Genomic DNA, 26,870 nt, shown 5'->3' with positions numbered 1-26,870 from the left:
CAAATAGAAGGTTGTTAATACTACCCTGTCTGCTTAACAGTGTTAAGGTAAATGAGATAATAAATATGAAAGTAATATGAAAGAATAAAACAACCACAAATAAAAGTTCATGGTTATATTAGTAATACATGTATATAAAGTTATATTTGTAGTAGTAGTAGTAGTAATGCAAGTAGCACTTTGACCTTCCAGTTTACTGAATATGTGTGACTGATTTGGTTAAGAGCTTGAAGTCTGGTGGTGCCTGGCTGGCTCAGTTGGTAGAGCGTGCGACTCTTGATCTCGGGGTTGTGAGTTCAAGCCCAACGTTGGGTGTAGAGATTATAAATAAATAAACTTTAAAAAAGAGAGAGAGAGCTGGAAGTTTAGAGTCAGATTACTAAACTTGGTTCAAATCCCATTCTTCCACTTAATAGTTGGTTCTGTGTAAGAGTTACTTTGGCTATTTTGTTCTCATCTGTAAAAAGGAACTGATAATAGTACGAATCTCAAGGTTGTTGGGAGGATTAAAGGAGTAAATGTAAAACACTTAAATTAGCACAGAATGCATAAGAAAACTCCCAATAAATGTTTATTTTTCTTGCTATATTTAATGTTAAAATCAAAGTTCTTGAGTTGAAACTCTCTTTGTATGGAATTAAAGTATCTCAGCAATGTGAGTTTTTAAAATGTAATTTAATGATGCTCTCAACAAAGTAGATATGGAAGGAGCATACCTCAGCATTAAAAAGACCATATATGACAAGCCCACACCTATCACACTCAAAAGCCAGAAGCTTTCGCTCTAAGATCAGGAACAAAAAAAGGATGCCCATTCTCTTCACTTTTATTCACCTTGGTTTTGGAAGTCTTAGCCATGCAGTTAGACAAGAAAAAGAAATAAAAGGCATCCAGATTAGAAAGGAAGAGGCAAAGTGTCACTGTTTGTAGATGACATAATACAAAATTAGAAAATCCTAAAAACTCCACCAAAAAACTGTTAGAATTAAATGAATTCAGTAAAGTCACAGTATATGAAATTAACATACAGAAATCAGTTTCTATACATATAACAAGCTGTCAGAGAAATTAAGGAAACAATCCCAATCACTATTGTCAGTAAGAATAAAATACCTAAGAATCAGTTTAACCAAGGAAGTGAACAACCTGCACACTGAAAACATTAAGACATTGTTGAAAGAAATTGAAGATGACACAAATAAATGGGAAGATATACCATGCTCCACAAGGATGGCATGCAAATTCATGAAGCGTTCCATATTTTAATACACACACACACACACACACACCATGCTCATGGATTGTAAGATTTAATATTGCTAAAATATCCATACTACTGAAAGCAATATACAGATTCAGTGTAATCCCCATCAAAATACCAATGACATTTTTCACAGTGCTAGAACAAAAAAAATCCTGAAATTTGTATGGAACCATAAAAGACCCAAATAGCCAAAGCAGTCTTGAGAAAGAAGAACAAAGTTGGAGGTATGCTGATTGCAAACTATATTACAAAGCGATAGTAATTAAAACAGTATGTTACTGGCATAAAAACAAACACAGAACAATGTGTTAGAATAGAGAGCCCAGAAATAAACCCACACATATCTAGTCAATTAATTTGACAAAGGAGTCAAGAATATATAATGGGGGGAAAATGGGCTACTGGCTGGCTCAGTCAGAAGAGCTTGCAAATCTTGATCTTGGGGCCATAAGTTTAAGCCCCGCCTTGGTCATAGAGCTTACTTTAAAAACAAAACAACAGGGGAAGACAATCTGCTTAATAAATGGTGTTGGGAAAACAAGACAGCTACACGCAAAAGATTAAAACTGGACCACTATCTTATATTGTATACAAAAAGAAATTCAGAGTGGATAAAAGACTTGAAGTAAGACCAGAAACCATAAAACTCCTAGAAGAAACATATGCATAAACTCTTTGACATTAATCTTAGCAGTATTTAGGGGAAAGGTCACGCTCCTCAGGCAATGGCAACAAAAGCTAAAACAAACAAGTGGAATTACCTTACACTAAAAAGCTTTTGTACAATGAAGGAAACCATTAACAAAATAAAAAGGCAACCTATGAATGGTGGAAGATATTTGCAAATCATATATTCGATAAGGGGTTAATAACCAAAATATATGAAGAACTTATACAACTTAATGTCAAAAACCTGATTTTAAAAAAATGGGCAGAGGACCGAATAGACATTTTTCCAAAGAAGACATAGAGATGGCCAACAAGCACATGAAGACCTTCTCCACATCATTAATCATCATGGAAATGCAAATCAAAACCATAATGAGACATCACCTCACACTTGCCTAATTGGCTAATATCCAAAAGACACTAACAAGTGTTAAGTAGGATGTGGAGAAAAGGGAACCTTCATACACTGTTGATGGGAATATAAATTGGTCCAGCCACTATGGAAAGTAGTATGGCAGTTCCTCAAAAAATTAAAAATACAATCCAGCAATTCCACCGCTGGGTATTCATTCAAAGGAAATGAAAACATTGATTAAAAGAGATATCTGCACCCCTGTGTTCATTGTAGCATTATTTACAATACCCAAAATCTGGAAGCAACCTGTGTCTATTAATAAATGAATGGATAAAGAAGATGTTGTGTGTAATATTACTTAGCCATAAAAAAGAAGGAAATCTTGCCATTTGCGACAACATGGGTGGGCCTAGAGGGTATTATGCTCAGTGAAATAAGACAGAAAGACAAATACCATATGATTTCACTTATATGTGAAAAGAAAAGAATGAACAAACTCATAGATAGACAAGAAATAAACTGTTGGTTACCATAGAAGAGAGGAGGGTGCAAAACAGGTAAAGGGAATTAAGAGGTCCAGACTTCCAGTAATAAAATAAATAAGTCATGGGATGCAATGTATAACATTTGACTATGGTCAGTAATATTGCAGAAATTTTGTATGGTAACAGATGGTAACTAGACTTATTGTGAGGATCATTTCATAATGTATAAAAATATCAAATCGCTATGATACATGCCTGAAACTAATAGGATATTGTGTACTTCAACTTGTAAAAAGTAACTTAACAAAGTAATAATGCTTGTCTTACAAATTTAGTGTATTTCTGAAAAACATTGAAATTATTCATACTTAATCATTAATAATATGAAGACATTTTTATTTAAAATGTTTTTCTTTTCAAGATACCTTTCAGGTCATTTCAGAATTTTTTTTATCAGTTAACAGTAAATATATTTTTGAATTTTGCAGCTATTCATACAAAACGTTTTGCCTAAGTGACAGTGTACATGCATTAGTTTTGTTCAGTGATTATTTTTTATTTCCGTAATTATAGATTGAAATCAGCAAGGGATGTGGTTACCAGAACAGGATACTCATTGGCTTTGGGATCCCTACATAGATATTTAGGAGGAATAAGTTCTTCTCAACATTTGAATTCTTGTGTTGGAATCCTTTATACTTTGTCTCAGGACACTACTTCCCCTGATGTGCAGGTAAATACCCCATGTGATATCTTCTTGAAATTCATGATTTGTATATAATGCAGATTGTTTTTATAGACCATTGTTAATTTATAAATAATCCCTCCCCCAATAAATATCCAAACCATTGTTAACCTTGACTGGTTTTTGAAATTCAAATCTCACTATCTATCTTTACTTCACACTCAGAGTTTCTAAAATCAAATTCAGTATCTTTTTCTGAAAATGGATCTTCCTCCCATCTTAATAATAACATTTACTATTTTGGAGAGCTTAATAGGTACCAAGGATTGTTTTATATTCTTCTAAAACATTAACATATTTAAGCCTCACAGCAATCTACGGTGTATATTCCCCTTATACAAAAAGATAACTGGAGGGTGCCTGGGTGGCTCAGTTGGTTGGGCGACTGCCTTCGGCTCAGGTCATGATCCTGGAGTCCCGGGATCGAGTCCCGCATCAGGCTCCCTGCTCAGCGGGGAGTCTGCTTCTCCCTCTGACCCTCCCCCCCTCATGTTCTCTCCATCTCATTCTCGCTCTCAAATAAATAAATAAAATCTTAAAAAAAAATAATAATAACTGGAACTTAAAGAAGCTAAGTAACTTGCTCACGGCTGAAAGCTAATAAATCATGGAATCAGTTCAAGAACACAAATCATGAACTCTAAACCCATGTTCTTAACCAGTTTTCCATTATTATTGTACACATCTTAACCCATTTCAGTTAATATCCTCATTCTCTTGATATCTTAATCAAATCTTGAATGATTATTATTCTTCCTGCCCTTTTTCTCCCCTTATCTTATCTCTGCCTCCCTTGTGTGTTCCTAATTACTATAGCAGTATTTTTAGGTTCTTTTCAACTCCCCCTAGATGTGAAGACACATTTGTTTTCCTGAAAGACTTTCATCTTGCCACTTCCTATCAAAAACCTGGGGAAACTGCTTATTGCTTCCTAAATCACCTCATTCAAGTCCTATCAGCTGACCCAGGAACCTGTCTATTATTACCCGAAAGTACTGGCTTCTCTTACAGATGACCTGCCTATTTTCATCCCACCTGTGCCTTTCTCATATCTGCACTTAGATTTTTCCTATTGTTCTTTTCCCTTACTATTCCTGTCTGATAATCCATATTTTCTAGTGTTCTGAGATCCAGTTTAACCACCTTCTCGTCAAATTTCAACATCCCTAATCCACAGTTACTCTTTCTTTGAATTACCATATTACAAATAGTCTCCTCCTCATCATCATCCAGTAGTTGACTGAGTTAATTTATAAGGTGTCCATTCTTTCATCCTCCTTTATTATAGCAATTTTTGTTTTTATTTGTTCTATTTCTCTTCTTCCCCTTTAAGAAGTCTGTTGTGAATGCACATACTTTTATATCAAATACGTTTTTGTTGATTAAATGCTTTTAGTGACTTCCAGTGTCATCAAATCTAACTCTTCTCGATTACTGCTATCTCTTAACAGTTTATTTTTGTAGCATTTAAAGTACTATAAGCTTTCTGGTAAGAGGGGTAAAACTTCTCATTTTCCTAAAGGGAGAACTTTTTATGTACTTAAAACATACAAAGAAGTAGAATATACTATAAGGACCCTATTATACCCATCATCTGACTGCATTGGTTATCAGTCTTGTTACATTCATTCATTTGTTCATTCATTTATTCGTTCATTGGTGGCTTAAACAACAGAAATTTATTTTCTCATGGTTCTGGAGGCTGGAAGTCCAAGATCAAAGTGTCAGCCAGTTTGGTTTCTTTTGAGCCCTCTTTGCTTGGCTTGCAGGTGGTCACCTCATTGTGTCTTCACATGGTCTTTCCTCTGTGCTTATGCATCTCTAGTGTCACTCTGTCCAGATTTTCTCTTCTTAGGACACCAGTCACATTGGGTTAGGGCCACCCTAAAAGCCTCATTTTAACTCCTTTAAAGGCCCTGTCTCCAAAGACAGCCCCATCCTGAGGTACTAGGAGAGGCTTGTTCATTTAAGCCAGAGTTGACAAATGTATTTTATTAAGAGCTACATAGTAAATTGTGTACACTTTACAGGTCGGTCGGTCGTGCAGTCTCTGTCAGCTGCACAGTTGTGCCATTGTAGCAGTAAAGCAGTCATAAATACGTAAATAAATGAGCAGGACTGTGTTTCAGTAAAGCTTTATTTGTAAAAACATATGGCAGGTCAGATTTCGCTCAAAGCCATTTCAATTTGTTTTATAAAGAAATATTTATATAATATATACTTATTTTATACATATACTTATTTTTATATGTTTATGAAAGTACACTTGTCTTAAGTGTGCATCTCTATGAATAAAGTATACAAACTAAATACACCATGTAACCAGCACCTAGATCAAGAAATAGAACATTATCAGTACCCCAAACACTCTCCTCATGTTCTCTTCTAGTTACTACCTGTCCCACCAAGGATAACCACTATCCTAATTTGCAACATCATATATTAGTTTTGCCTGCTTTTATACTTTATGTCAATGGAATCATATGGTATGTACTCTTTTATGTCTGGCTTTCTTCAACATTATGTTCAAGAGATTTGTCCATATTACTGCATGTACTTGTAGATTTTGTTGAATCTTTTATTTACTTATTTTGAATCTTTTAAAAACTGGAATTTTTGTTCACATAGATTAAATAGTAAACAATTTTCAACAAACTAGATTCATTTCAGGCTGTTAGCTAAAGAACCAAACATAGACTTGGAATTCTTAGTGCTGAGATTTCAGTTTATCATTCTAAATTAGATGATTAGATCTTTTCTTAAACTTCTTATGTTCTCTATTTCTCTCTCCAGGTTAGTAATAGCACACAAATTACTTTACTTTGTTGTTACTTTATCACTTGCTTCAACAAAGAACAATTCACTATGTTTTATGTTTCTTAATGCTGCTGTAGCACTTTAAATTGTTTTTCTCTGTCTTCACAGACCTGGGCACTACATTCGCTATCATTGATAATTGATTCTGCCGGCCCACTCTATCATATGCAGGTGGAACCCACCCTTTCTCTTATTATAATGTTATTGTTAAATGTGCCTCCTACTCATGCTGAAGTTCACCAAAGTCTTGGTCGCTGTTTGAATGCCCTTATTACTACGTTGGGTCCAGAGCTACAGGGTATGCATAACTCATTTTGTGATGTTTTACATTCAAAATGTACATAGAAAATGAATTCATTTCTTATTACTGACTCAAATACTTGGCAGTGAAATGAAGTTTAGTACAATATTCTATGCAAATCCATGGGCAGAATGTTGATAGTCATCTTGGGAAGAAGACTTTGACTTCTGAATGTTGACATAATAGAACATCACATAGAAACGAGGAAACTTAATGTAAGCTCCACTGCTACTTAATTCGGTGACCTTTGGAAAATCTTTGGTCTTTGGTTTCCTTCTCTATCAAATGAAGGAAAAGTTGAAAAGCCTTTGTGATTGATACATAGTAGGTAATCATATATTTTGTGAAATGCCATTCAGTGTGATTTCTCTTACCTTGAAAAGACAAGGAGTACCATATTTAGAAAGATTAGATACATTTTTTTAAATGCTTCCCTTAACAATTAAGGTGATAGACACCAAGTGGAATAGTTTAAAGAACTCATCTCTTCTAAGAAGTAAGTGACTAAGTCCCAAAGCTCAGATAATCTGATCCATTCAAATGTAAAGTCTATGATTTTAATATTTGAAAGCAACTCAACTAATATAAGCAGGGCTAAGTTCATTAGCCATTTCTAGTTCTACTTTTCATAAAAATTTGATATAACCTAGTCTTAGGTTCTTGTTTGCCTAATGATTTATGTTGACATAAATTTTTCAGAGTAAGAATGACTAACATAACCTAAAAATCTGTCACCTGGATTATCCCTGCTTTTGTAGAAGAAATTTATTTCACAGATCCTTGAGTTTAAAATTGGTATAAAAAAAATTTAAACCTAGTAATATATGCTTAAAGAGGAATGATTTCATAGACCAATTATTCAAAGCTCTCTCCTTTCCTTTTAGGTAATAGTACTTCCATTTCCACCTTAAGAACTTCCTGTCTTTTGGGTTGTGCAGTGATGCAAGATAATCCAGACTGCCTTGTTCAAGCTCAGGCCATTTCTTGCCTTCAGCAGCTTCATATGTTTGCTCCAAGACATGTCAACCTGTCTAACTTGGTCAGCTGCCTCTGTGTGAGTATAAAATTATTAGTGAGTCCTTAGTTTTTTTTCATTGGAAACTTAGGTTTATTTATTCTCTAGTCTGTGTACAATAGCTATTTTCTCTCAGTTCTAGTCTTTTTTTTAGGGGGTAGGGCCAACTCTTATATAATCACATCTTAAACCTCTCATATATTGATTCATTTTTCTTCTCTTAGTGTTGAACTTAACATTTGGAATATTTATTCATTAGTCAATAAACATATAGAGGGTGCTTAAATGTCCCGGATACTGTATAAATGCCATAAGACATGGAAAAGTTTATGTGATGTCTTTGTTTTTTCCTTCCTTTTTTCCACATAATTACATACAAAGTTCTCTCCACCCCAGATGGGCAAATAACATTTTTCCTTAATATTCTAGTGGCATATCCATCAATATCTGGGTTTTAATAATATGTTTAATAAATATGGCAAGATGAATGCTAAAAGTTCTGGTGAAGTGGTTCATAATCGTCAGTGGTTTTAAGATTTACCTTGAGTATCATCAGTTTCTATCTAGACTTGCCTCAAAAGTTGAGTTACATTTGGAATTAAAACACCACCATTGCTTTTAAACATTTCTGCCCCAGAATGTCCACAACACACTCCCATTAGTAACATGACAGTTGAGAATCATTACTTTAGACAGACCTTTCATTTACAAGCTTGAGGCAGAATATGCAGCATTTCAGACCTTGAAAGAAGCTCAAATGTTACTAAAACCAACCTTCCCAATAAAAAAGATAAATCAAGGACCAAAAAGTCAAATAATTTGCCCAAGGTAACGTACCTAGGTATAGTGGTAGCTCTAAGTCTAGAATCCAGTTTCTCAACTTGTAGTTCAGTCCCCATTTCTTTATTTCTTACTGACTTTATACTTATGGTTAGCACTTTTTTTTTAAAGATTTTATTCATTTATTTATTTAAATTTTGTTTATTTGAGATAGAGAGCATGAAAAGGGGGCAGGTCAGAGGGAGAAGCAGACTCCCTGCTGAGCAGGGAGCCCGATGTGGGACTCGATCCGCAGACTCCCAGATCATGACCTGAGCCGAAGGCAGTCACTTAACCAACTGAGCCACCCAGGCGCCCACTTGATGGTTAGCTCTTAATCTCAGTTCTACCACCTCCTAGTTCTGTGGCCTTAGGGAAGTCCCACAACCTCTTCCAGCCTTAGCTAACTTGTCTGTAGAACACAAGGATTACACAAGATGCCACCTGTAAAGGCACATGTCCCAGGCACTTAATAACCAACCACTTAATACATAGTTTTTATTTTCTTAACATATAACTTATACATTATATTAATCTTCATAGTGATTTTCACAAAGTTACATAAGACTCTTAAAAGAGGATGTGACTGACTTTTCTCATAGAAACTTGGTTCCTGTCTGGGTTAAACATGTTTTGGAGAAAATAGCACTAACTGGAAGAAGGATTTTACCTTTACCACTCAATGACTTTTCCCTAGGAATATTATTCTTTCTGTTCCAAGAGCCATCACCAAAACCAGTTACCGAAAAATAGCCACTCCTTTGCAAGTTGATCAGACTTTCACTCCATTATACTGCCTTTTTTTTTCTTGAGTTATAGTAGAAATTTTCCATTGGTAGGCTTTTGAAATTTGTCTAACTGATGCATTAATTCATTTACTAAGTTTATTGAGAAATAAAGAACAAAACTTACTACTAATTCTTGATGAATTAGATATCAAATTCATTACTCTTTTTTTTTTTTCCCCTGGACTGAGAAAGATTACATATAAAGAAGAATAGAGACACTATCAGATTTTTGTTTTAGGAACATTCAGAGCAATTGAGAAAATCAAAATTAACAATTAACAAATCTTATTTATGTTACTCTTATTTAAGCTGTAAAATGATTTTCTTACAGAAATCATTTAAAAATTGCTATCACTATAGTTTGTTAATTTTGTCTTAATTTTTTTAGTAAGCTTCTATTCTGAATTTATTAGATTGAATTTATTATATATATATATATTTTTTTTTTTTTAAGATTTTATTTATTTATTTGACAGAGACACAGTGAGAGAGGGAACACAAGCAGGGGGAGTGGGAGAGGGAGAAGCAGGCTCCCCGCTGAGCAGGGAGCCCTGTGTGGGGCTCGATCCCAGGACCCTGAGATCACGACCCAAGCCGAAGGCAGACGCATAATGACTGAGCCACCCAGGCACCCTGAATTTATTATATTTTAGAGTATTCCCTGTAGTAAGAAAATTGCTTTTGCTTTCCTATTTAACAACTTTATGATCATATTTTCTTTTGTACAGAGATTTTAATTATTTAGCATGAAATGTTTTCATATTAATTGAAACTCCCTGAATATTCGGAATACATTTCATCATTAGGAAAGAATCTTACCGGAAAGAATTTTCTTCTAACTGCATGCTGTTTAACTTCCATTCTGAACTTGGTCTTAGCTACACTAGGAATTCTGAGTACTTTCAGTGTTAAAAGTTGGCTTCCAAGAATAAAAAATCTATCATTAACTTGTGATGAGGTAAACCATTAACTTTATCCCTTGCTGGACACCTGCTCATGTGAATGCAATCCAGATCACTCCTTTAACACTCATGTCTACTTGATCTGGCTTTGTTATTGAGGCTTAATGAGAGATTCCAAAGGAAAACCTAATGACACAAATGTACATTTTTAAGTTATTGTATATTTTATATCTTTACATCTTGAGTTGACTATTTCCAAGATCTTAGCTCAACTCATATTTTAAAGTTGGAAAATGAAGTAATTGTGGCATATTTTTAAAGCTGAAGCTAAGCCAATTTGAATGATAGCTCTATCAATATTTATATTTTAATGCTTAGCTGACTGTTGTCAAAGTCATCCTAGTATTTATCTTTTGGTTTTGTCATGACCGGTCTGTCATTTGTTTTTGTGCAGGAGATCTTGTTGGATAATTCTGTGTTGGTAGGTCCCTGACCCTCAATTCCTAACTTATTTTTGAGGTTTGCAGTGCTGTTTCTTTGTGTCGTTTTTATTTTTTTTGGTTGTACATGTTCTTGTTTTCCCCTGCATCTCTTTGTTTAAGCTAACCATTAATGCAGAGTCCAGTATGTGTAGCATGTTACATGGTGTTTATTTAATACCACTGTAAATAAATCCTCCCTAACCTTCTCCAGCTGGTGCACTCACTCCTTGCACTTAATTTTGCATCATTTTGATTTATATATTCATTTCAGAAAGGAATTGTAATTACAGTTTGACTTAGTTTCTATATTTTGCCTGCTTGGTTTGTTTGCCTTAACTCAGCTCTATTCCTCTTCCCAATATAAATGCTGGAGAATGACATGGAGATATTAAGTGTTCCATTTTGCTTGTGTGACCGCCTTCAATCTTTTTTCTACCAAACAAGTAAAGAGTACTTTTAAGCATGCTTTCTGTAAAAGAGTGTTTGACCAGCCTGAATAAATGCTGCACCTGCCTTGTATTATATGCCTGTAAAATTCCAGTGAAAATAACTAGTAGATTCATTAACTTTTCTTTAAAATTGCCTTGTAGAATGCCTTTTTTGTCATTGTTGTAAAATACAGCCATAATTTTGGGCATGAGTAAACTTAATCTTTTTACATTTTAACTCCTCTCCCATCCTATGTACTAGTTTCTAACAATGGTTCTTTAACGTGACTGGGATGACATTAACTTGAGACTTTGTGAATGGCATTTCTCTTTCCACTTTTGAGTTCATGATATGACTTGAGGGTGTAATAGAATATATTTATAAAGCAGTTCCCATTCATATGTTTCACTGATGATACATTCACAAATCTTTTCTGTCTTTTGGCTTCTGATAAAATTTAGGGTTTCACTCTCTTTGCACATGTTTCATATATATCAAAAACCAGCTGTCACCATCTACTCTTTTTCTCAGAATTTTTCCTCTGCTCTTTTCAACAAACTCACCTACTTCAGTCCTTTTTTTTCTCACATACACGAGATCTAAATAAAGATCACTGTAAGAATTATGCTTTCTCAAATTTTGCTTGGAAAATCAGTAGCATAAGACACCTATTCATTGTCATAAACCACACTAAACTGGTCTTTACTTTCATAGTTAGAAAAAAATAAATTTCAAGAACTCTATACTTTATTCTACTTATGAATCACTAAGAATTTGTATCCAGAACCTTTGACTTGTTTTAATTGTTCATTTAAGGTATATCACAATCATATCATTTAGTTCAGTAGATACAACCTGTTGAGATTTACATTGTTCAAACACTTCTAAGTAAAAAGAATAAGTATTGAGTCATTATGAGCAAAAATATTCTATATCTCTAAAATATGTACACGTCTATGTACATATATGCATATCCATATACAAGTAGATATACATATATGTAAAATTTGTTGTCTCTAATGTGTATCTCTAGAGAGTGTTTTTGGTGAATATGTTTTCTGAGTAAAACTCTTCTCTGCTTTTATTTGAAAATGCATTTACTTACTCTGTATGGCATCTGAATGAAATACTATTGATAGAGACTGTTAATAATAGTTAATAATAACTAACATTTATTGAGCACGTATTATTTGCCAGGTACTGTGCTAAGCCCTTCTGCATGTTTCTTTGTGGTAATTTTGCAACAGCCCTGTGACATGGGGTAGTGTTATTTCCATTTTACAAATAAGGAAACTAAGGCACGGAGAGGTTAAATAATTTGCCCAAGGTCACATAGCTCGTAAGTGGTGGATCTAGGACTCAAACTGAGGCAGTTTGACTCCAGAGCCTCACTTTTAACCAGTATGCTATACTGCTTGTATGGATTTAATAAAAATTTCTACTTAGAGAATCATAAAACATTATAATGTTGCATGAGCACAAACATATGAGCTACAAATAAATTCTCAGTTGTATTTCTTTTATCTCAAAACTATATTTACTCATAAATTTTATGTCTTCTAAAACTCAAGAGGCTTCTGCTTGGATTTGTTTATGAATATTTGCATAGTCAAGTACATGTGCTACTCCTTAAGCTATGTCTAAGTTACACTAAAAAATATGTACTGGAATAGTTTGAAGAAGTTTCTGTGTATTTAATAAACTGCATCTAGCACAGTGATGGGCTGGACAGAATCAGGAAGGATCCAGTGAATATCTGTTAGATTTAATGTGAATGCCACCAAGAATTTCAGCTCTTTCATTTCCCAAATGGTATTTTTCAGGTGAATCTTTGTAGTCCCTATTTGTTATTGAGAAGAGCAGTACTGGCTTGTTTACGTCAGCTTGTACAGAGAGAAGCAGCTGAAGTTTCAGAACATGCTGTTATGCTTGCTAAGGATAGCAGAGAAGAGTTGACTCCAGGTAATTTTTTATCACCATTATCTCCAGGTTAAATGATTATTTTAATCTTACATCTTCCATATAAACATAAGGGTTTTTTTGTTTTTTTCTTTTTATTAACATATAATGTATTATTTGTTTTAGTGGCACATGTCTGTGATTCATCAGTCATAAACAATTCACAGCGCTCACCGTAGCACATAGCCTCCCCAGTGTTTTTAAAATGGTATTTAAAAGTTAATATGTAATGTCTTAAACCTGCTACAAGAGACAGTTGCTAACAATGACTATCATTCCTGGGGCGCCTGGGTGGCTCAGTCGTTAAGCGTCTGCCTTTGGCTCAGGTCATGATCCCAGGGTCCTGGGTTCAAGCCCCGCATTGGGCTCCCCGCTCGGCGGGAAGCCTGCTTCTCCCTCTCCCACTCCCCCTGCTTGCGTTCCCTCTCTCGCTGTGTCTCTCTCAGTCAAATAAATAAATAAAATCTTTAAAAAAAAAAAAAAAAACAATTACTATCATTCCAACCAGTAATGTTACTGATTTAGAGCAATGGTTTTCAAACTTAGGGCCCCAAACTAGCAATATCCACCTCACTGAGAACTTGTAAAAAATGCAAATGGGGGGCGCCTGGGTGGCTCAGTTGGTTAAGCGACTGCCTTCGGCTCAGGTCATGATCCTGGAGTCCCTGGATCGAGTCCCGCATCGGGCTCCCTGCTCGGCGAGGAGCCTGCTTCTCCCTCTAACCCTCCCCCCTCTCATGTACTCTCTCTCTCTCTCTCTCTCATTCTCGCTCTCTCAAATAAATAAATAAATCTTTAAAAAAAAAAAAATGCAAATGATTGGGCCCCATCACAAATCTGCGTAACCAGAGATCTGTGAGTGGAGCCCAGCAATCTGTTACCTATGTTTTATAATCCCTGTTAATGAATTTGAGAGCCTCTCAAATTTTAGAGCAAGTTTTTTCACAACAATCAATTGAAGTTGGATTTAGTCTTTAAGTAATTTACCATATGTGCCTTTCTTCCTCCGAAATCTCATTTAATAAAAAACTTACCATAGATGAGTCTTCTTCAGGTTAGAGGGTTTTTATGCCTCTTCTTTATTTTAGAGCTGAATTAAAGGATTTCTTATTTTAAAATTATGTGTGTAACCCAAGTATGCATACAAATTCAAACAACCTACAAAAATAGTAATGGCAATATCTTACTCTTTTATGTATATAGTTTCCAAAGTGCTGTCATACTTTTAGAGGGTCTCAGGCTTCACAAAGCTTTCCAGTATCTAAAGCACACAACAGTGTGTTTTACTGTCATGCTGTGCTCCTTAAATTAGTATTAAAACTTTAACTCTGGCTTGAGTTAATCAGCATTGCTGAACTAGTATAGTAGTCATCAAAAAGGTTGCAGAACTCATTTGAGAACAATTGGTGACTTACCTTAACCAGAGAAATTTTAATCTTTTAATCGTGTGATATTCTGCCCAAGTAACCTTCAGTTTATATTCACCACTGAAATTATCTGCATCTTTTGCTTTGGCTTTGATTGTATAAACATGCTGGTATATGTTCCTAGAATTCTTGAACTAGCTATGTGAGTAAAATACAGTAAAGAACTTGTTATATAATTCCCTTTTTAGAATTTTATAATTTTTCAAACTAAAGGGTAAGTTGGAAGTAATGTGCAGTGAACACATATATTCACCTACTTAGTATCTTTATGGCACTCATTTTATATATCTTCCTCTCTTTCCACATATACAAGATGCATACCTTTGCCAAACCATCTGAAAGCAGGCTGCAGACATCATGACAACTCACCCCTAATACGTAATATTCTCCTGCATGACCACGCATCATTTCCACACTTAATAAAATCAACACTGATCTAGTAGCGATCATAAAATGTGCAGTTCTCACACAAATTTCACCAGTTATCCAAAAAATATCCTTTATGACTCCTACCCTCCCTTACCACCACCCAAATATAGGATCCAGCCATGACTCACACATTACAATGGTTGTTTTGTCTCTTTCGACTCGTAATCGGAAACATTCCTGCTGCCTCCTTCTGATCTTTTCTTTTTAATTGAAGTATAGTTGACACACAGTGTTAATTAGTTTCAGGTGTACAGTATCATGATTCAACAAATTTATATGTTATGCTGTGCTCACCACAAGTGTAGCTCTCATCTGTCACCATACCATGCTATTATAATACCACTGACATATTCCCTGTGCTGTACCTTTTATTCCAGTGATGCCTCCTTCTGGTCTTTAAAAGATAATTTCTCTTTCAAAATAGTGTAATAATAGCATAATCTTTAGAATCTAAATGCTTTCAGAAATGCTAAAGAAGTTAAATTTTCAAGAGAAAATTTATTTGTTCTTTTGGCATTTCCAGAATTAGAGGAAGTAGATGCTAGGCCAAAGCTTATGTTTCTCCTTTGAGGTGCTTTATTACTTTGCAATGAGAATATTTGCATGTAGTATTTCAATAACTTTTGAATATGTGTGCTTCTCATATGGCAGTTTTGTTTTCTGTATTACTTAGATCATCGATTTTCTTCTTGTCAGATGCTAACATCAGAGAAGTGGGCCTTGAAGGGGCATTATTGACCTTACTAGATAAAGAGACAGATCAGAAGTTATGCCATGATATCAAAGAGACTTTAAATCATATGCTTACATCTATGGCAGTGGATAAGCTCTCCTTCTGGTTAAAGCTTTGTAAAGATGTACTTGCTGCATCAGCGGGTAAGTATCAGTGGTTACCATTTGAAATAAAATTGAAAGTGAAAACGTTATATATAAAATTGCTGGTGACAGTTCATTTTGTCTGAGTATTTGGATTGTAATTGCTTATTGCTTTTTTCAAATGAAGATTTTAGTGTTTACATCTAACACTTAAGCCTGTGGGGTTTTTTTTATTCTTCTGATTATCTTTTATGACTTCCCTGTATAAAACAAACTAAAAATTAGTTATTTATACTATAAAAGTGATGTCATGACTTTGAGTAGCCCCATCATTTGTTTTCATACATATAACTTTTTTTTAAGATTTTATTTATTTGACAGAGAGAGAGAGAGAGAGAGAGAGCATAAGCAGGGGGAGCCGCAGAGGGAGAGGGAGCCCAATGTGGGACTCGATCCCAGGACCCTGAGATCATGACCTGAGCCAAAGGCAGACGCTTACGGACTGAGCTACCCAGATGCCCCCAAACATATATTTGAAGGACTGCATCAAATCAGCTTAATAGAAAAATCATCAAAAGTTGCAACATTTTGAGCAGGCGAGTTTCTATGCACTCAATAATGTTGATTTCAAACAGGGTTAGAAAACAATGTTATTTCCCTATTGTCTTTGTCAGTATAAGATAAGTGTTAGTGAGAATGTATATTAGAGTCTTTCAAATTTATCTTTGGAGTAAGAGAGAAAATAAATGAGATGAAGAAAGGAGACAAATCAGTTCTATTCCAGGTACTACACATACTTTATCTGATTTAGTCATTTAACCATCCAATGAGTAGGCAGTATTATTCCATTTTACACAAGAGAAAACAAGACTTGGAAAGGTTAAGTAATTTGCCCAAAAACACACAAATAGATTCAAACCTTTCCCTGCATGACTTTAAAATTCAGCTTCGGGCGCCTGGGTGGCTCAGTCGGTTAAGCAGCTGCCTTCGGCTCAGGTCATGATCTCAGGGTCCTGGGATCGAGCCCCACATCAGGCTCCTTGCTCCGTGGGGAGCCTGCTTCTCCCTCTCCCACTCCCCTGCTTGTGTTCCCTCTCCTGCTGTGTCTCTCTCTGTCAAATAAATAAATAAAATCTTTTTAAAAAAATAAATAAAATAAAATTCAGCTTCCAGGATACCTGGGTGTTCTGTCAGTTAAGTGTGCCACTCTTGATTTCCGCTCAAGTCATGATCTCAGGGTTGTGAGATCGAGCCCCACATCTGGCTCCGTGCTCAGCACAGTTTGCTTGTCCCTCTCCCTCTGCTCCTCCCTGTTCGTTCTCTCTCCTTCTCAAATAAATAAATAAAATCTTTAAAATAAAATAATAAAATCCAGTTTTGTATTTCAGTAGCTCTTAAACTCAGTTACTCAAGCCTTATAATTTAATGTGTTTAAATTATGTGAAAGGAAGAAAGATATTTAAAAAAAAAATTTTTTTTTTTTACATTCTCCACTGTCTACCTTGGTCCTGTTCCCTTCCAATGATTTATATCTGCTCATTCAACTACTGTGCTCTACGTGTTTTCCTTTGTTGAAAGGCTCTCTTCTGTCCCCACTACTTGAGAACTTACAAGGACTTCTCCTTTGAAAGAAAATCTATATGTGTCTTGATAGACAGATTGATTACACTTTTCTGATGTGTCACCTATTTTTTTACCTCTTTTTTTTTTTATTTTATATTCATACTCCTTGAGCTTACTTGCTCAATTTTACTTCACCATTTGTTCTTTATCCTTTGTAGTTTGGTTGAATCCCTTCTTAGGAAAACATGCATTTCAGTCTTTGGCTTATTATCTTAGTCTTAAGACAAGACTTTGCATAATTTTGTGACATCTTTGCTTTCATAACACATTCAAAATATGTTGACATGCAAGATAATTTAAGGAAAAAAATGTTGCTTTTTTTTATAGCATTAATTCCATTTTAAGTCAAGTTAAACAGAGTTAATAAGTTAACAGTTAATATAAAGAGGAAATGGGGCACCTGGATCGCTCAATGTGTTGAGCACCCAACTCTTGATTGCAGTTCAGGTCATGATCTCAGGGTCCTGAGATCCAGCCTTGAGTTGAGCTCTGCGCTGCCGACCAAGCATGGAACCTGCTTGGGATTCTCTTTCTCCCTCCCCCATGCTCACGCGCACACTCTCGCTCGCTCTCTGTCTAAAAAAATAATAATGATGATTCACTCCTCACTGGCTCTGGCCATTATGACAATATGAGACTATAAATGATAGCAATGGATCTATCCTAAGAAAAATATTTTCAGACATTTTCAGTGGGTTTGGGAACCTTAAATCTGTTCAAGACCCTGGTGTTATAACAGTGCAATCCACCATGCTCCATACCAGAGCACGTTAAGCTTCCTTAAGCATAACTGTCTACATAGTGGGGACTGATAATTATCCTAGTATTTAGTATCCTGTCTGTTTTGTCATGTTTGGTTTTTCACTTTGAATATAATTGAACAACTTTATCATTTTGACCTGGAACATTTTTAGAGCATTTCTTTAGATACCAGTGTTGTCTGTAGTTATTAGATGTGATCGTTTTACATTTTACGTAATTATATTACATTGTTAAAGGTGTATGATTGGTCAACAACAGTTCTAGTATGAATTTGAAGTCTTTTGTGTTCCTTTATAAATGTATCTTACATTTGATTGTAATTACATGTATTCTCCCTTGTTAAAAGATTTTACAACTGTAACTTGTGTGGATACAATGCAAGAAGAAGAAGGAGATAAAGGGGATGATGCCTCAGTTCTGACCACCAGAAATGATGATAAATCATATCCATATACCAATCCCCGCTGGGCTACTAGAGTCTTTGCTGCCGAGTGTGTCTGTAGGATAATTAACCAGTGTGAGAATGCACACAGCGCACATTTTGACATTGCTTTAGCACAAGAAATGAAAAAAAGGGATTCAAGAAGTAAGTGGCATAAAGATGAAAAGACCAAAGAAATGTTGTCTGCTTATGTTTTTAATATTAATTTAAGAAGTAAAACTAGAAAGTAGTTTGTATTCTTCCAAATCAGTTATGAATTTGACTATAATATTTGTGTAAGCTATAAAACATTAGTTTTAATGTTTATACACATTTTCAATGATTTAGCTTCTTAAATTGTCATTCACTTTTGTTTAATGGACTTGTGCATGACTTAAGTTTATAGAAAATAAGCATGTTCTTAGAAAGTAGTACATGCATTAGCTTACCCCCAAAATTTATTTTCTGAATTACAACTTACAGTATTTTTGCTTATCAATTATTTTGGTTTCGTAAATATTACCCAGAAAACATTAGAGCCTATCACAGTGTAGCATAAACCTGCTTGCAAGGCCATTTTGACCTTTTATTCAGTTTTATTGTTTGTACCTAAAGGGGTATGTGTACATACTACAGCTTGAATTCACTTAAGCACATTATGTTCAAAGACACAGTGCACATATCTAAATGCCATAGATATATTTTTTACCAGACAAAAGAATTATATAGCAAAATGTTGCTATTGCCAGTGTGGGAGTATGAATTAGGTATCTCTGTTTTAGTGATTCTTCAAGCAAGTGTTTATTGAGTCTCTTTATTTGTGATGAGCACTATTCTAAATACTGATAGGTATAAAATTAGTATATCATAGATGCTTACTGATTCCTTTCTTCCCGATTAAAATTGTAATTGGCACTTACTAAGTGAGTTGGTTTCTTCATTGTGACCTATAACATTCTTATTAAAATTAGTCCCAGGTATATTTTGAGTAAAGGTTAGTTGTACCCCTGAACATTTTATTGTTGGAATATTGTTAAGTGATTGTCCTATGTCTCTCCCCAGTAGAATTATTATGTCGAAGAATGTATTGTAGGAATGAAAAGAATTCTCATTTATAATTTTATAGCTACAAATATTTTTTATATTCCTATCATTTGTATATGTGTTAAGACATACAGAAATAACATAATCTAGTCCATATAAAGAACCACATAAAACTATATTTTTCAAAAGGAACATTTAAGTCTTTCAGCTTCAACTTGACATAATTACTGTTATGCTATTTAATTACTGCCTAATTTGTCAATACCCAAAGTTTCCTAAATACCTTCTAATGTGCTTTTATCAGAAAGTCTGAAAAAAGTTTTTTTTGAAGGTACTGTTAGCACTCTTTTAAAGGATGCTGATTTTGTCTTTGATTTTTGAATAGCTGTGTAATTGTTTGCCTGGGGACTTTTTTGTATGTGATTATTTGCAGTAGTGCAGCAAATCCAGCTTTAAAGTCTGTATTTAACAAACAGTACAACGAAACAGTAAATCAAATCAGAGGTATTTAAAAGAAAATCTAGAAAAGTCTGAAATTATAAGGAGGAGAAATCATTTAACATAAATCTTAGTTCCAATGTATGCTTTTTCTTGATAAGATTTTTTTAATCTTATAGATGACTTTTTGGTGCTACATCTTGCCGACTTAATTCGCATGGCCTTTATGGCTGCCACGGATCACAGTGACCAGCTCCGTCTTTCTGGCCTTGAAACACTGTTAGTTGTTATTCGGCGATTTGCAGCTATTCCAGAACCGGAGTTTCCAGGTCATGTGATTCTGGAACAGTATCAAGCCAATGTAAGCACTTTCTGTTCGAGAGTTTTATTTTTAAACACCTGGGATAAAAAATCTGTGAAACTAATGGGCATGTCACTTTTCAATATGTAAATGAGTATATGTCTCTGCTAATATATCACCAGTATGATCAGTATATAGAAGCATATGTTTGAAGAAGAAATCTTCAAGTAAAAGTGAAGTGGTACATAAAACAGGTCTTTTGTAAGGTTACAGGTTAATAATTAAAACCTTCTTGGTAATTTGTGGGGGATAAAGGACATTGCTAATTAAAATCTTTACAAAATATCTGAATATTCTTAAGATAACGCTAAATCATTACTAAATATTCCATTTAGGCTGCATGCATATTTTATCTTAAAATCATCACTCCTGGAATAAATGTAACCTCCTTTTTTTCTCTCAGCTTAGAAAAGAATTCAGGCTCCTATTACTGGTTCTGTAATTTTTTTAACTGATGTTTCCCTGGTGCATTGAGCAATGTAGGAAGAACAAGGAAGATAACAGAATCTTCGCATATTCCATCACACACATCCCATGTAATCCTCCTGCATCATTCATCCTTCCCTACCTCTCCTTGTGATTCAGAGGCAGCTTTTGTGGGGTAGCAGTTAGGGAGACAGGAGCAGTTCACCAGTTAGCTGTCTCCATCAAATCTTCCCAGCAGGAAATGCCTATGTATGCTCTGAGAGAAAGCAAAAGGAAGGGATAGGAGTTACATAGAACTACCATATTAGAATGAAATGTTACAATTCAACTTAAGAGGAGCACTCTTATATTTTTAGCCCTTGTAAAATTGCAAATGAGGGGTGCCTGGCTGGCTCAGTGGGTAGAGCATGGGACTCTGGATCTCAGGATTATGAGTTCAAGTCCCACATTGGGCGTAGAACTTGCTTTAAAAAAATTGCAAATGATAGAAATAAAATTACAGCTCCCTTAAGCTGAAAAGGAAAGTTGTTTTCACAAATCCCGGTTGGTTCTGCTTTCTTCTACACTGGCTTTATTTTCGAGTTTGCTCTCTCCAAGTGTTATCAGGATGCCTTTCTTAGCACCAAGTCTTAAAAAGAGACAGTGCTTCTGTCCCAGTATTCCCAGGAAACATCTTCAGAAGACCTTTTATAACCCTCTGCTTGGGTCCCTGGAGTCAAGCAGTGCTCTCAGCTCCGTAGCAACAACATGGGCAAAGAGTGGGTAAGAGAGAAGGTTCCCCAAAGGAAAATTGAGGTGCTCTTATCTAAAAGAAGATATACTGGACAGGCAGAAACAATAGGTGTCTGGAATACCTATTATAAACAGATAATTTTAAAATAATATTAAAAAGAGAGTTTGTGCTGTCTTACTTATTGATGCTTGATATTTCATATCATTTGTTGCCAGGTAGGAGCGGCACTTAGGCCAGCCTTCACTTCGGAGACGCCACCTGATGTCACTGCCAAAGCATGTCAGGTAAATGGTTAAAAAGACAAAGTTTGGACGCCTGGGTGGCTCAGTCGGTTAAGCATCTGCCTTCAGCTCAGGTCATGTTCCCAGGATCCTGCGATCAAGTCCAGCGTCGGGCTCCCTGCTCCACAGGGAGTCTGCTTCTCCCTCTGCCCATCCTCTCACTTGTTCTCTCAATCTCTCTCTCTCTCAAATAAATAAAATCTTTATAAATAAATAGACAAAGTTTAAGAAGTAAAACCCTCTCTTAGGAGGCAGTTCTCCAGTTAGTATTTGATACCAAGGGTTCTACATTTAGTTGTCTAACCATTAATCTCAGCTGTTCCTTTTCCTTTACTTTTTTTTTTTTTTTTTAAGATTTTATTTATTTATTTGACAGAGACACAGCAAGAGAGGGAACACAAGCAGGGGGAGTGGGAGAGGGAGAAGCAGGCTTCCCGCTGAGCAGAGAGCCCAATGTGGGGCTTGATCCCAGGACCCTGGGATCATGACCTGAGCCGAAGGCAGATGCTTAATACTGAGCCACGCAGGTGCCCCCTTTCCCTTTACTTTTTAAATTTAGAGAATTTCCCCTTCCTTTCATGTAACTGCATGGTAATCCATTGTTGGATATGTCATAATTTATTTAACCAGTGATGGATGTATGGGTTTTTCATCTTTTGCTATTACATATATTGCTGCAGTAAATGACTTTCCGCACAGGTCACTTTACTGGGTACAAGTGTATCTGTGAGGTAAATTCTGCAAGATTGAATTGCTGGTTTAAAGACTATATTGTTGGGGTTTACCAATTTAAACTCCTCCCAGCATTGTATGCAAATACCTGTTGTCCCACAGTCTTAACAGTACTGTAAGTTGTCAAACTTTTAGGTTTTTGTCTATATTTTAGACATAGTTTAGATTTATATTAGAATAGTTTTAGGTATATATTTCAAGTGATCCTCAGCATTTTTTCATGTATCTAAGCCATTATCATATATAATTTTTTTTGTTTTGTTTTTAAAAGATTTTATTTATTTGAGAGAAAAAGAGAGCACAAGTGAGCATGAGCGGGGGTGGGGGGCGGAGCAGAGGCAGAGAGAGAAGCGTACTCCACACTTAGTGGTGAGCCCTACATGGGGCTCAATCCCAGGCCCCTGAGATCATGATCTGAGCCGAAGTCAGAAGTTTAACCCACTGAGCCACACAGATGCCCCTAAGAGCTATTATAATATATAATTTTAAAGTTACTTTTCTAGGAATGATTGTCAGACACTCAATATCCAGCCCTAAATGACCTGCAATAATTAAAAGCAGAACTGGCTTGAATTGAATTATTTATAAACATAATGGAATAAACTAAATTTAGTCCGTTCTTTCAACTTTCTTTTATTCACTTGTATTTAGGATATGTTTGGTACCTTGAATATTCAAAGAACTGTATTAAATGTTGTACCAAGGGCACCTGGGTGGCACAGTTGGTTAAGCACCGAACTCGGTTTTGGCTCCAGCGGTGATCTCAAGTCGTGAGATTGAGCCACACTTCAGCCTCCACACGCAGCGCAGAATCTGCTTAAGACTCTCTCTCTCCCTCTCCCCTCCCATACTCGCTCTCTCTCGCTCTCTCAAATAAATAAATGTGCTGAGTGTCTGACTTATTATCACTTCATTATTTGTGTTCTTGTTTTAAGCCATTAAAATCTTTTGTGAAATGAGACAGGAACTGAATAAATAGATGGAAGAGGAAAAATTAATTTTCTCTAGAAAAAGAGAAATACTATGACATCCAAGAAAACCAGACAGCCTCTGATAATTGAGCAAACTGTTTGCATTGGAGAATTATTAATGATGTTTTGTTTTAAAATACTTTCAATATCTTTTTTCAAAATAAAATGTTCATTAGGGTTTTAAATGTTAAGTTCTTTAATTTTCAAGTTATACTAATTAACCACACCATCTCTGCTTTTAAAGTAGATGAAATAATCAAGATTGAAGATTTTATTCAAATGTTAATCCAAACATTTATGAAAGTGGTATCTTTCATGGCTTCATTTCTCCATATTAGTAACATCTGAAACTCTTTGATTTATCTACTTATTAACACTGGTTTCCTTGCTTCAACCTTAGACTTCGTTCCCTTTTGAAATGCTGGCTTTTGACTGGCATTATCAGCAGCATCCCTTGGGTTTCCTGATAGCAAGATGATTTCAGTGTGTTAGATTCCTGAGATATGGTTAGCTCTGCTGAACTCACAAAGGAGGTATCTATAATTTTTAAATGTAACTTTTGATTTTCTTAAAAACCAGGTTTGCAGTGCTTGGATAGCAAGTGGAGTTGTAAGTGACCTTAATGATCTCCGAAGAGTTCATCAGTTGCTTGTTTCATCATTAACAAAAATACAGGCTGGAAAAGAAGCTCTGAGTCACTTATATAATGAAAGTGCCTCTACCATGGAAATATTAGCTGTGCTGAAAGCCTGGGCAGAGGTTAGTGCTTCTCCATTTATAACTGGAATTTTAGAAGTTGTTAATAAACACCATAGGCTATAAACTGAAATTAACTATTTAAAATACAACTAAGTCCTTTTTTAAGGTTAACAAAAGACTTTCAACATGAGATTTCTTTATATGCTCATTGATTTCTTTTTTTTTTAACCAAGCATTCTATAATATTCTTTACTGTCTGTTACCTGCTATTTTAAGAAGGGGCAGCCGTGAGCCAGAGAGACTAAATAACCAGAAATCAACTTTTATTGAAATCTAAATTTTGGAAATGTGGGTCTGTTTATATGTTCTATCAATTCTGTACACATACTTGAGTGTTATTTTAGCGTTAATAGAATGGCTTTTGAATATTAATAGTCATTTTCTTTTCTAAAATTAATGAAATATTATAGGGAAATGATTATCTTTATCTACTTTTCTAATCAGGAAGAAATATAATTTTTTAAATTTACTTTGAGAATGTGTGAGCATGTATGAAAGTAGATAGAATAATATAATGCACTCATATATACCCACTATTGGGGCTTCAACAGTTCCCACAATTAGCCACCCTCAGTTCAATATATCATTTTAATGAAGATATGTAGTCTCAGATTGCAACTGAGAGAATTAACCAATATGTAAGAAAGCATTTCCTCCATTAAAGCAAATTAAAACCTGAAGATTGGAGTTTATTTTTGTCATTATTTAGGTTTGACAAACCTTGGTTAGGAAGTAGTTCTGCCTAGATTTAGTAAGCTGGAACTAATGATCTTTAATATTAAGTCAACTTTGTATGCTTTTAAACATTTGCTTTTAGTAGAGCAAACAAATTTTCTAATCTCTGTAACCTATTTTATAAATAATTCTCTACTTATATAGTGTTCTTATAATAATTTGAATCTCTGGGCTCTTGCTTAAGCCCATTACCTCCCATTTTCTCTTCAGTAAAAATAATGACTGACCAACAGATTGTGTATAATTGAGGTCCATAATCTGCTATCTAAAAATTCTTGGAGCCAGATTTATTTTGAAATCAGAATTTGGGGAAATTTTTATTTTTTTTAAAGATTTTATTTATTTGAGAGAGAGAGAGAGTGAAAGAGAGAACACAAGAAGGGGTAGGGTCAGAGGGAGAAGCAAACTCCCCGCAGAGCAGGAAGCCTGATGCGCGGGACTCAATCCCAGGACTCCGGGATCATGACCTGAGCCGAAAGCAGTCGCTTAACCAACCGAGCCACCCAGGCACCCCTAGAATTTGGGGAAATTTTTAAAGTAATACAGTGCATATTCCATGTATCCCTCCAGGAAATTGTGGCAATACCGTAGAATCTATAATTAAGCACATTAATATATCTGTAATAAAATGTTTGAATATTCACACTATGTTGAATAGAGACTGTAAATGGCCTCCTAAATTCAGTCAAGTTTGCCACCAGATTATAATTACTTTTCAATGCTTTTTGGGTTTTAGAGTTGTAGATAGAGGGGTAGTACATGCTATATCCTGTGTTGAATACGTCCACATACGATAGTCGTGTAAACAGTCCATGTTCAGTCTATTTATGTAAACTTTTTGTAGTGATTTGGTAGTAACTTGGAAAGAAAATATTTTCCATATTTCAGCTTATTGCAGTTCAGAAATGGGTGCCTGAAGCCATATGTTGAGGTGAATTATAGGGCTATAACCTAGGCTTAGTGAGAAGAATGTTGTGATCATTTAGTTATAGCTGTCAGGATATAAAAGTGCAGAATGGGGGGCACCTGGGTGGCTGAGGCATTAAGTGTCTGCTTTTGGCTCAGGTCATGATCCCAGGGTCCTGGGATTGAGCCCCACATCGGGCTCCCTGCTCAGCGGGAAGCCTGCTTCTCCCTCTCCCACTCCCCCTGCTTGTGTTCCCTCTCTTGCTGTGTCTCTCTCTGTCAAATAAATAAAATCTTTAAAAAAAAAAAAAAAAGTGCAGCATGGTAACATATTTGTCAAGTATTTGCTATCCATAATGCATCTCATTGAAGGGAATATTTTTGGATCTTTCTACTCGAGTTTGTATGTGTGGTTACATGTATATACCTTCTTGGTATCAGAGTGCACTTGAAGTCCAGTATGCTCAAAGGTAAGGTCTGTCTCCTTGGCGAGATAAAAAATATTATAGCACCTTATTAATGGGTACAAGATCTTCCTATTTACAAATTAACTCTGTAACAGGTCTACGTAATTGCTGTAGAAAGACATAAAAGCCACAGACAACCTTTGAAGACTACCACCTGTTCAGAAGAGAGTGTCAGAAATGGGTCGTATTCGTCAGATGGACTGCTTGACTTAGTCCACACAGACCTGGGCACATTGAGTAGGCTCTGGCTTGCTGCACTTCAGGATTTTGCTCTCTTAACGTTGCCTTCAGAATTTGCCTCCCAACTTCCTGTTGAAGGTAAGGGGTTTGTAAAATATGTACATAATTCCTAGAATGACAGTCAGTAACTTTTCCAAAATTTATCCTTTAGCAAGTAATGTTTAGCTGGAACATTTTCCCCATAGTAATTTCCATTTATAGAATGAGGATGTGAGAATTGCTTCAGGGGCGATACCCTGACGTTGACCTGCTAGGTAATAAAGCGTGCA

The 26,870-nt window shown here is 35.4% G+C and overlaps 1 protein-coding gene across 5 annotated transcripts in view; it reads left to right on the top strand.

Annotated features, from left to right (window-relative positions):
- Positions 1-26,870, top strand: part of HEATR5A (HEAT repeat containing 5A) — a 108,062-nt gene that overhangs the window by 57,338 nt on the left and 23,854 nt on the right. For all 5 annotated transcript variants that reach the window (XM_078053537.1, XM_036093118.2, XM_078053538.1 and 2 more), the window contains 10 exons: positions 3,347-3,506; positions 6,444-6,633; positions 7,521-7,690; positions 12,895-13,033; positions 15,583-15,762; positions 18,434-18,673; positions 20,170-20,351; positions 21,726-21,794; positions 24,074-24,253; positions 26,457-26,679. In XM_078053537.1, the coding sequence (XP_077909663.1) occupies positions 3,347-3,506; positions 6,444-6,633; positions 7,521-7,690; positions 12,895-13,033; positions 15,583-15,762; positions 18,434-18,673; positions 20,170-20,351; positions 21,726-21,794; positions 24,074-24,253; positions 26,457-26,679 (1,733 nt within the window). The remainder of the gene's footprint in view (positions 1-3,346; positions 3,507-6,443; positions 6,634-7,520; positions 7,691-12,894; positions 13,034-15,582; positions 15,763-18,433; positions 18,674-20,169; positions 20,352-21,725; positions 21,795-24,073; positions 24,254-26,456; positions 26,680-26,870) is intronic.

The sequence above is a fragment of the Halichoerus grypus genome, chromosome 8 (assembly GCF_964656455.1).
Source record: "Halichoerus grypus chromosome 8, mHalGry1.hap1.1, whole genome shotgun sequence".
Taxonomy (NCBI): Eukaryota; Metazoa; Chordata; class Mammalia; order Carnivora; family Phocidae; genus Halichoerus; species Halichoerus grypus.
This window is presented reverse-complemented; position numbering and strand designations above follow the sequence as displayed.